The sequence below is a fragment of the Camelus dromedarius genome, chromosome 30 (genome assembly GCF_036321535.1).
Source record: "Camelus dromedarius isolate mCamDro1 chromosome 30, mCamDro1.pat, whole genome shotgun sequence".
Lineage (NCBI taxonomy): Eukaryota > Metazoa > Chordata > Mammalia > Artiodactyla > Camelidae > Camelus > Camelus dromedarius.
The window spans coordinates 10,306,808-10,318,155 of record NC_087465.1 but is presented as its reverse complement, the minus strand read 5'-3'; the positions used below and the strand labels follow the sequence as shown (position 1 = coordinate 10,318,155).

The 11,348-nt window shown below is 45.3% G+C and overlaps 1 protein-coding gene across 1 annotated transcript in view; it reads left to right on the top strand.

Moving 5' to 3' along the window:
- The first annotated feature begins 5,440 nt into the window (after positions 1–5,440).
- CPA6 (carboxypeptidase A6) overlaps positions 5,441–11,348 on the top strand; it is a 181,278-nt gene continuing 175,370 nt past the window's right edge. The window contains exon 1 of the mRNA XM_010989413.3: positions 5,441–5,813. Within this exon, the coding sequence (XP_010987715.1) occupies positions 5,698–5,813 (116 nt within the window). The 5' untranslated portion in view covers positions 5,441–5,697. The remainder of the gene's footprint in view (positions 5,814–11,348) is intronic.

Below are 11,348 nucleotides of genomic sequence, written 5' to 3'. Positions count from 1 at the left end.
GCCAAATAATATTCCATTGTAGCTAGACCACATTTTGTTTAGCTGTTCATTAGTTGATGGACATACGGGTTGCCTCCACTTTTTGGCTGCTATGAATAACGCTGCTATGACCATTTGCTTACAAGTCTTGGTGTGAACATACGTTTTGAACTTTCTTGAGTGGAACCTAGGAGTGGAATTTCTAGATCACAGGGTAACTCTGTATTTAATTTTTGTAGAATGACAGAACTGTTTTCCACAGCGGCTGCATTACTTTACATTCATACCAGCAGTGTCTTAGGGTTCCAATTTCTCTATATTCTCACCAACACTCATTATTGTGTCTTTGACTATAGCCATCTTGGTGCACATGAAGTGGTATCTCATTGTGAGGTTTTGGGGTTTTTTTTTATCCACCATATCCTATTTTTTTTTAACTGTAGTTGATTTACAGTGTTAGTTTCAGGAGAACAGCAAAGTGATTCAGTTATACATGTACACACTTTTTTCTTTTCAGATTCTTTTCCATATACAAGAATTTGAATACAGTTCCCTGTGCTACACTTGTTGCAGTTTTCATCTGCAATTCCTTAATAACTAATGATGTCAAGCATCTTTTTATGTATTTTTTGGCCATTTGTATATTCTAGACATTATAGAAATGTCTATTCAGATCCTTTGCCCATTTTCCAGCTGTTTTATTTGTCATTTTGTTAAGCTTCCTAAAGATCTTGGAAATTATCTACAAGCTGACATACTACAAAACATGATTCCTGTTGAAATAAAGTGTCAAAATAATGATTCAATTTAGTTTACACAAGTTGACATTTTTCATAACCAATCAGTACAGCTGTATAAGTTGAGAGAAAGTGTGTCCAAATAGAATTTTAAAATATGCCTTTACGTTATACTTAACAATGATAAATCAGAGAATACTGCTGTTTTTTATTATACCAAAATTATACAACTAGTCTTATTTGCCAAAGATTTACTTTAATTGTGTGAACTCAGACTCTTAAAATGTTTCTGAGTTACTGCAAGTACTTTCTGCAAGAGCATTTTCTAAAAAAATTTGTAGCATATTGAAAGCATTATTAGTTCAAGTTCCCTATTTTCTTGGAATTTTAGGGACATTGAAAGGACACTTATTTATCTCTATAAGCCAATTGGAACAGAGCGCCTTTATTTTTCTGCTCTGTCCCTTTCCCTGTCCTTCAGCACCGAGACAAGTTCCCTCCCCTGTGGCATGTCTATTCTGTCTGAAGGGGAGGCAGGGCTGCCTGTCTGACTTCCCTCATTCCTCACGGCAGCCTTTCTTTCTTAAGACAAGTTCCATCACCTATTCTTTGATCTTTGTTACACCTGAAATTCATCCCCTCTACCCTTAGTCCTTTCTGTAAAAGTTCTGTTTAAAACTGAATCTTTTCCATTGTTCCATGTTTCCATTCTTATTCGTTTTTGTCATTTTTTCCATCATCTCTCACTGCCGGAGGCAAACAGATTGGACAGTCGTTGGCGTCAATCCCTTGTTCATTACTGTTTTTGACTTTATTCTAATCAAACTGTCTTAATCTCTGCCTCATATTCCATCCATCTCAAATTTCTTTTGATTTTCAGTAAAACAATGTCACAAATGGCATAACACAAACATCATTTGTTTGTCATTTTGAAATGGTAATCTCTGAGCTACTCATACCTATTATGTTTTTTGGAGGGGGGAGGTAATTAAGTTTATTAGTTTTTTTAATTGAGCTACTGGGGATTGGACCCAGGACCCTGTGCATACTAAGCACATGCTCTACCACTGAGATGTACCCTCCCCCCGCTATATTTTCTCTACCTTATTTCTTCATAATCGCCTTGGAGACAGGTATCAGGAAGGAAGGGGAAGCAGAAAGGAGAATGGCAGAGAAGGACGGAGAAGAAGAAGGAAAAGCAGAGATGGAAAAGGTGGGGAGGCCTCTTCTGCTGCTTGGAATCAGCAAGTAAAGCTCCTCATTCTATCCTTCCTACATTAAAACACTTTGGTTTTACTCTATAACTTCTATAAAACATCTTTGTAGCGTAATTACAACCTAAAATAGAATAACAGGCTTGTCCGTCAATTACACTTGCTCTTCAAATTGTTCTTTCATCTCAGTGAGCAGCACTCCTCATCCATGAAGGACATGGCCAAGGACAGAGGCAGGGAAACGCAGAGGAAGGAAAAGAAACAGATTATCCAGGGAATACCGACAAAGATAAAAATCAAAAACTTTTTCAGGGTCTTAAATGCCAAACTGAGCAGCGTGAATGTCACTGTTCATCCCATCTTCACTGAAGGAAGGACAGTGAATTCTGAACAAGCCTTCTTTGCATGTGCTGTTCCCTGTGCCTGCGAGGTCTTGTCCCCACCCCTCACTCCCTCCACATTGCTCCCCTTTTCTTGGTACAGCGGCTCCTTCTCATATTTTGCTTATATGTTCACTTCCTCAGGACACCCTACACATGTGATCCATTTCCTCTTAACTTCTGACCACAGCATCTGTGATTTGTTTCTAAATAATTAATTGGACCACCTAGTGTAATGATGTGTTTATGTGGCCAGCCCCTCCACCTGCACAAAGTGTCACAGAGTTAGGGACTGCGTCCTCTGTGTTTGTTTGCAATGTTTCCTTAATAACAAGGACCACCTCCACCCAGCCTCCCCAGCCCTGTTCAGCCAAATCCTTCCATCTCTTCCAGACCCAGATCCTCTTGAATTCCAGCTCTGGAAGAGACATTGAAAATTATCTTATCATCAGCAACAATGGACCCAAATCAAGGATGACACTTTTCCTTTTCCCTATTGTAGTTTGCTTTTTTTCTCTGCAGACTAATATTTCTTTTAATAAAGTTCATTCTTCCACTAAAATATGATGAAGTCATAGCCAATAGATAGAATTTCTCATCTTTCCATCTCCAAATCTCTAACTGGTTTAATAATTCACTCCCTCTCGGTGCCTTAAAAACGAGACCTTTATCTTTGAATCCATCTGTAGAACCATTCTCTTCTCCTCCCACTGGCTAAGTGGACTCCATTCATCACTCATTTTATGGGTGCTTATCTGCTCCAAGGGAAGTCTGATCAGATAACCTGGTCCTTAGAAAAGCAAACGGAGATAGTTAGGAATGGTTTCTATTGTTTGAGAACCTCTCTTTGATCTGAAATTTTTAGGAAGGTTATAGGATGTCTCCAGGGTGTTTTGCATTTTTTGATGGCCCAGGAAATTGTTACCTTGGTCTCCAGGTCGGGAGAGCCTTTGCTGAACATTTTCACTGGGTCCAATCCTTCAGAATGATTTGAGGATGAGCTTAATCCCCAGTTGGAAACGGAACATTCCTAGTTTAATGTTGTGATATAATATGACAGATTTATACATTGTTCTGACATAACGAAATGCAAAGAGATGAAGCGTTTTATTTACACAGTAACCTCTGATTTCCACGGCTCACTGGCTGCTGCATAGGCTTTCTTGGCCTCCTCCAAAAGGCCCCAGGAAGCATCGCTGCGAGCCCCGAGAGCGACCTCACCAGGTCACAGAGACCGAGGCGCCGGGCTGTGAAATCAGGAAGGAAGAAATCACCACCACAAACGAGTAAGAAGCAAAAGCAGGAGACCTCAGCGGCACAGCTCTCGGCTTCTCCGGGGGCCTCTCCTCTCTCTGGACACAGAGGCCACACCGTGAATGCTTGTTGAATGAGTCCCTTCCCAGGTTCATCGCTTACTCAACAAACCCTGTTGATCATTCCTTCAGTGAACACTGTGTTCCCTCCAGGAGAGAAAAGGCAGCCATACGAGTGAGAAAGGAACTCGGCTCTGCCTTCAAGGAGAAGGCAGCCGTGCGAGGAAACCAGACCGACGCTCACTTTCCAGGCGCCCTGCCCTGCAGCGGAGGACACCCAGGTGTGAGGGAGGAAAGCACGGAGAAGGGATGAACTAATGATCCTGCGTAGTTGGAGAAAATGTCAGAGAGTCATCTCAGATGAAAATCATTTCAGCTGTTACGGACCAGACTCCTATGAGTTCAGTTCAGCTGCCGAGGGAGGGAACACGGGGCAGATTTGGCGCATTCTCTTCTCCCAGGGGCTCTGGCTACAAGGTTAGAGGGTACAGGAATCCTTGGTCATGCCTCTTCAGGAGATTTGAGAAGTAAATGAGTGAGTGTGACAGAGAGACATGGCTCAGTCTCTTCCAGTGCACAAGCGGGCCTTGGCATGGGGGATAGCCGGAGGCACCTTAGATAACAGTGTTCTTATTTACGAGAGCAAAGCACATCCCCCTCCCCCTAAGATGGGTAACCTGGTGTACTGGGGTAGAAGCAAGTGAATGCAAAAAAAGCCTGCTTTGAATATGAAGAGGAATATATATATGTATATATATGTATGATTGAAACATTATACTGCCCACCAGAAATTGACACAACATTGTAAACTAACTATTCTGCAATTCAAAAAAAAAAAAAAAGTCCTGCTTCATCACCAACGTGGGAAAAACAAGAAGGAACTGGTTTTGCTCCAAAGTTGCCCTCCAACCCCTAGTTCTTAGAGAAACAGGAAAAAGCAGACCTCGTTCTAAAGAAGAGCCTTCCTCCTCAGAGTGTGACTGAAAGACCAGCAGCCAGAGTGTCAGCTGGCAGCTCGTCAGACCTGCGGGACCTGCGGCCCCAGCCCCAGCCCACTGCATCAGAAGCTGCGCACTTAACAAGCTCCGCAGGTGATCCGCATGCATGATGGGGTTTGAGAAGCCTTGCGCTAGACCAGCACGGTGGTGGTGGCTGAACCTGGAATCACCTGAGGAGCTTTTTAAACAACTGACCCCACCCCCGGGAGTTCTGATTTAAATGGCCTGGCTCCCTAAGTGATTCCGAAAGTGCGGCGAAGGAGGTTGAGCACCCAGAGGTCTCCTGTTCCCTACGAGAACCTTTGCAATGGCCCCAGGTCTGAGCACTGCTGACAACGTGGAGCGAGCACAAGATGTCCCCGAAGCCCCGGGCAGCGCTGCCCCTTCCTGGTGCAGGCAGGAGCAGGGACCTGGGCTGGCCATCCACCCACACCCAGGGGCCCCAACTCACCCCTGTGGACACACTCCTCGAGACTATTTACTGTGCATTTCAGGATGTGGAATCCACGAAGAAATTTGCCATGGTTGATCAAAACATTAAGCCTGGAATGCTCTATGCCTGTGTTTAGCTCATCCTCAAACAAATCTTTTGCAATTAGGATAGGGTCCTCTGCTCTAGAGGGTAACGGAAGGAGAAAGTTTGTCCAAAGAAATTTAGGGGCTTGAAGTGGGACAGCAAACAAAAACAAAAACACAAAACGAAAAAACAAAAAGAGGAGTTACCCAAGGAAGCAGCACCCGCACAGCCATGCGGTGAGTCAGCGCAGGCCAGGCCCAGCCCCTCCTCGGGGAGTCTGACTGAGGACCAGGCTCAGCTGCTGAGCTGGGCAGGGCGCTGTTTGCTGCTGCTTGCTCGTCCCAGGACCAAGTCTTAATAGCAACTTCCCTCCCTCGGCTGCTTAAGCTTTTTTTTTCCCCCCTGTGACTGGAAAGAAGTGTCACATTTTGCTCACTCACAACCCCGCTCCCCCACCCTCTCCCAGAGGCAGCGTGTGCATGTGGAGGGGGTGCTGGGAGCCACCTCCAGCCTTGGGTGACTGCAGTGAGAAACTTTCAGCTCCTCTCATTGTCCCACTATGAAGCTCCTCGGGAAGCCCAGGAGCCGGACAGCAGCTCTTCTGCCTCTTTGCTTGCTCTTTTTGAAGATTCTGCAACCAGGGCACGGCCACCTTTACAGCAACCGCTATGCCGGGTAAGTGGAACAACTTTCATGCCCTGCGTGACTTTTAGTCGGATGAGGGGGCTGGTTTGCTCCTGAGCACGCTTCGCTTTTTCTGGTCTGTGGTCTCTGCGTGACTCTGTCCACTTTCCTAAAATTAAATGTACGTGCAGTTCCCGGCTCTTTGGAGAGAAGGCGGCAGGCGCAAGTCATGTTTCCCCTACTTTTTATGATGTGCCGACCTCAGCTGTGGACCAGTGTTGGTTGGGATTCTGTTTTTGGAGTAGCCGTGGCCAGTATGTGCAGTATTTGCCTTGGTTGATGCTTGGCAGGAAGGATGCTGTTGCGCCACGTGAATTGTGACCTGAAAACTAAGGCTTCCCCTTTAGAACAGCACGCAGGGGCAGTGGGTAGAAATTCACCAGTGATTAATTTAAGAATTGAGTGTGATTTTTTTTTTCTTTCTAGTGCTTGTTAGCCTACAGTGTGGTTATTAGAAAGATTTTCAAATCTGAGCCATGCAAATGAGTCAACTCAAAATAAGCAGAACAAACGTAGCAAACTGTACAATGATGGGTGTTTTTCTAAAAGGAGAAACAGTGAAGGGCAAAACAGTTTGTTTTTGCCCCTTCTGTGGGTTAGCATGCTTTGTGTTTTCCCTCCATGAGGAGACACAGGGCTGCGTATAAAGCGGTGTGGGACTGCATGCATCTGATTATCCTGAAGGCTGGCTGTGTAACATACAGCATGTGCTTTGCTTGAATTTGCAGGGGGTCGTTCTTTGAATCTGGAAATGATGGCATTCCTGCATTTTAGGGCTGGAAGAACCCTAATTAGTGCCTCTTTCTGCAGAGGAGGAAAAGTAGTGTCTTAAATCTTTTTAAACAGTCTACTATTGCTCAGTAATGACCAGTTGAGGAAAACCTTCACATAGAACTGGATTATGGCCAGGTCTTAAAGCATAGCTGTTTCTTCTAGCAGCAGCATAAAGAAGAATTTATAAGTGTGACCCTGGAAAGAGAATTGTTTCCCTTCCTCTCCTAAGAACTGGGCATTGCTTTAGGGTTCCCCTGAATACAGTGCTTACAGAGGAAATGTTTAAAATGTGCCCTCAGTTTAAGGGGACACAGGGTGGGGGTGGAGGTGTTGGTGGAGGTAAGGGCTATAGATGGTAATTCAATCCCCAAGTTTTCGACCCAAGTGTTCCTGGGAGAAACAGAGAAGGAGTTAACCTGTGAGAGCTGCTTTTCTGTCTCCTGGACACACATGGTCCCGGCGTGACATCCTGTTGTTTGTCACGGCCCTTGGAGATCTGGGTAAGGAAGCCAAGCTTAGTCTCTGGCAGTGCGGACTAAGGGTGTGGAGGAGTTTACTCTGACTCTCCTAACAGATGCCAGGCCATGTGATAAACATATTTCACAGATTTTGACATGTCCATGTGACATAGGACCTCCCTCCCCCACTCAGCCATGGTCCTGTCCATATTGTTTCGGTGTGTGGCGCTTGTCAACAGGGAAGGTACCAGGCCTGCTTCAGCTGAGCCGGTGTGCACACTTTCCTAAGCACCACTTGCAAACGAAATGAGGCAAAAGACAGTGTCCTTTTCCTACAGAATCTGGAAACTTTCTGGAGGATGTTGCACTACCTTTTCTGTTGTTTTGCAAAGAAAGTAATAGTTGCCATTTTCTCTTTGGCTGCTACATAATTGAGTCCCAAACGTACAAATTACAGGTGTCTGGAAGTCGGAAGGAAAAGATGAAACAATGAGAAACTGCAGGGAGCCCTCCCGGCCCATCCCAGCAGAGCGTCTTCAAAACCAGAAACGTCTCTGAGCACACTCACCATTGAAAATGGGGGTTTTACCTCCCCTTTACTAGCTGCAGGTCATTCTCATCACCAAAGACAGAGATGCAGCTTAGATTTGGGGTTATTTTGCTTTACTTCCCCAGGAACTACTTCCTACGAGTCTAGCTCTTCAGGGAACAAGAACTTGGCAGAATGATAGGGTAGAATAGTATTAAGCATTATTTTTGTTGCGCATCCAAAGTGATTCTAAACCACCTCATTTTTTTGTCCCTTAAGTAATTTGTCTTGGTGTTGTTGGCAGTGATTAATGAAGCAGCCCTATTTCTTACATTTTTGTAAAATATATATATATTTTTTGTAGGTCTTGGTTGAATCTAATAATATGTGATTATCTTTTGCAGGACTCTGAGCATGAACAAAAAATAGAACTGGCATACTTTCTGAGAGCAGCTAATGGTCTTTCTTATATATAAACTAATAACAATTGTATGGTGCCAGGTATATAATAGGGGCTTGGGAAATAGAAAATTTGAGTGTTTCAGAAAAAAAAAAAACCAACAGGAAAATCTGATGACAACAACAAAGACCTTTTCGGATAACTATCAAATTACACGTTTACAAGGAATGTTAAAAATACGTAGAAAAGGAAGGAAGCCAAGTGTGGAAAATAACTTCACATCAAATAACATTTATTGATACTCAACTGTTAGCAGCCTTCAAGGGCTAAACACAAGTCAACCATTTCGGTGATAAATATCAGTCAGTTAATGAGCCTCCGACCTGGGCAGACATCGCTCTGTGTTCTCTCTCCTTTTCCCTCATTTCCTCATATTCCTGGAAGCAGACCTAGTTAGTTATTTTACTGTGATCTTGAGGGCAAAAAATAAGGATCTTCTCCACCACATGAAATTAGGGTAGTGTTTTTTTAGTGATAGTAAAAGAGAGACCTGAGAGCGTAAAGCAATAAATTCTGGCAATGCTGGAAAACCAAAGTGGCTATGATTCTTCAAGAACTACTTACTCAATACCTTACTCATGCCAGTCAATGGAGCATAATGTTTGTAAGTAAGTCCTGAAGTTCAGCTGCCTGGGCTTCAGTTTCTGCTTTCCTACACCTGGTAGCTCTGTTACCTTGGATACGTTCCTTAACCTCTCTGAGCCTCAGTTTCTTTATCTGGGACCTAGAAACAATATTAGAGCCTTCCCCACCGAATTGTCATGAGGGTTAAATGCAATAGCATGGATATTGCAAGGTTCTTAGCAACTTAGCTTTTTACCATCATGTCAAGTACTTACTAATACTTACCAATACTTAATACAAACGTTTATTAAAAAATATTAATTTCTTAATAGCATTATGCAGTTTTTGGTACCCTCATTTTACAAAGAAGCTAAATGAGGGACAGACAGGGTAACGCAGGTTCACAGCTCACTAACCCAGGGTAGCTGGGCGGGCACAGCTGGAATATCCCCCCCCCCCCCAGCTCCACCTGACTCCACCTCCACCAGCTCCTCTCCCTCTGCCACCTGTTTAGGCATGGAAGAGAATGGGTTTTCAGAAAAACTGAAGATTTAACCTTATTTGGGGAACTGATAGTTTCAGGATGAGAAAGGAAAGTAGGTAACTGGGTAAAATTGGAGATTTAACCCCGGTCGCCTTCTCTAGGGTACCGATAAGTCATTGATGGCAAATAGTTATTAGAAAAGCAAGCGGGCTGTACGGCATAGAAAAACGGAAGATGAAGGAACTTCAGATTGTCACTGAAGTAAAGCAGCAGAGAAGGTGGCCGTGGGTGTGCGCCTCGTTGCGCAACGAGTGTTATTCCAATGCCTGCTTGTGCCGAGAGCGCTGATCCCCACAGCGATGCCCTCTGGCAGCTTACAGTTTAGTACAAAAAGCAGCCCCACACGTTAACCTGAGTCCGTACAGCGTCCGAGTGCTGGATGGGGGCTCTGTGCGCGGACCCCTTGCCGGGCCTCCCCGAGGACCCCTTGCCGGGCCTCCCCGACTCTGCTCACCCAGCCCTCCGGTACCTCGGTGGGGCGAGGAAAGAGAACGGACTTGCCGCCACCAGAGCTGCTCCGTGCGCCTGAGCCGCCTGGTGTGGGGCCTCCCGGACCCCTCCCTCCTCACCAGCCCCGCATTTACTGAAGAACCCTTTCATGTCTCAGCGCAGTTCCTCCTCCTCCTCCTCCTCCTCTTCTCTTTCCCAGGGGAGAAGCTCAGGGACTCAGCCTTTCCCCACGACCATAGGTGTGTGCAGGGCTGGCCACAGCCCGCCAGCCGGCTGGTGCGTTCTGATTAGTCAGTGTTGGTGCGGTACCCACCCCCACCCTCATGCCACCCCCAACCCTGCGCTTCCACCCCGACACCCCCACGGTTATTCGTCAAGGTCACTAGTCATCCATGGGAGCCGGATATGGAGATTCAAGAATTTAGACTTTAAGGAAATTAAAATATTTCAGGGCAGTTTAGTCCTCAAAATCCTGTAAGCAAAGAGGCCCCAGGTTGGAATGGGTCATATTGGAGAGAAGATGACTGAGAAACGGAGACTCGGGGAACAGACTTGACTTCAGGGACGTCGTACTTGTTTCCCTCCTACCTCTCTGGCTGGTCCCCTCTGTCTCCCAACAGCAGCTTTTAATTCTTTTACCCTCTGATGGTGGCTTCCTTGTAATGCTCTGATCTTTTGGAAACCTAAGGCTGGAGTGCAAGAGATCCTGTGGTCACATGAAATCTGAGAGTCGTGTTATCTCCAGGTCCTTCCATTCCTACAAAAAGTGTCCTACTGGTCCTCTCCTCTCTCTTGTAATAGCCACCAGCCAGGGGCAGGACTTCTCATCTCGGCTTCCATTAAGGTAATTTTCTCCTAACTGGTCTACCTTTCTCAAACTGATGATCTTACTAAAATAGGACTCTGTTGTATTCTCTCTTGCTCAAAGAGCCACTTTGGCTCCCTATTGCCATCAAATCCATAATCCTCTGCCTGGCTCTCAAGGCCTCTGTAATCAGACTCTGGTTCTCCTGCCTCTATTTCAGCCTCCTCTAGTCAGGGCAGAGAAACAGAGAACTTCAGCATCATTTACCTTTAACAAGCCAAACAGGCAGCCCCTCTCATAACAAGAGCCAAAAGCGAGAAGGAACAATCTCAGATCATGAATGATGGATTAAAATGTGTGAGATAGATACAGATTTAGGGTGTGAGGAGTTGTGAAGGGTGTATGGTGGGCTCTAAGGTTGCTTTTGAACCTTTGCCCCCACGAGTTGGTTTGCAGTTAATGGAATAGTCCTCCAGTGTTTCTGCAGGATCCTTTTAGAATGTGGCTCTTATTAATGGGGGACTATTTTTGGTTTTCCTTATGCACTAGCTCAAAAAGTGCAACCCCTCAGTGCTGATTGTTTGTCACTGACTAGACCAAAGTCTTTCTTCCCTGCAATGTGCTCTGTGTGTTGGGGCCTCCGGCTTTGCTTGTTAAAGACGTGCAATGCTGCAGCTCCCTGCTCCTGACCTGAACTCACCAGCAGATGGTACTCCGTGGTGTCAGCATTCCTTCTGCCACTAAGCGAGTGGAAGGAGGAGTGTTTCATGTGCTTTGGGCCACCTTCTCCGTGGAGCCCAGCCTGAGAATGGAGCCTTTATTTTATGGCGCCAGGATACTTTCTGGGAAATACCGTTAAGCGTAATCACTTCCACCCCAAGAAAAGCAGTGAAGGATGTTAATGCCTCGTAACTTCACAGCCTAGGTTGTGCAAGCTACAAA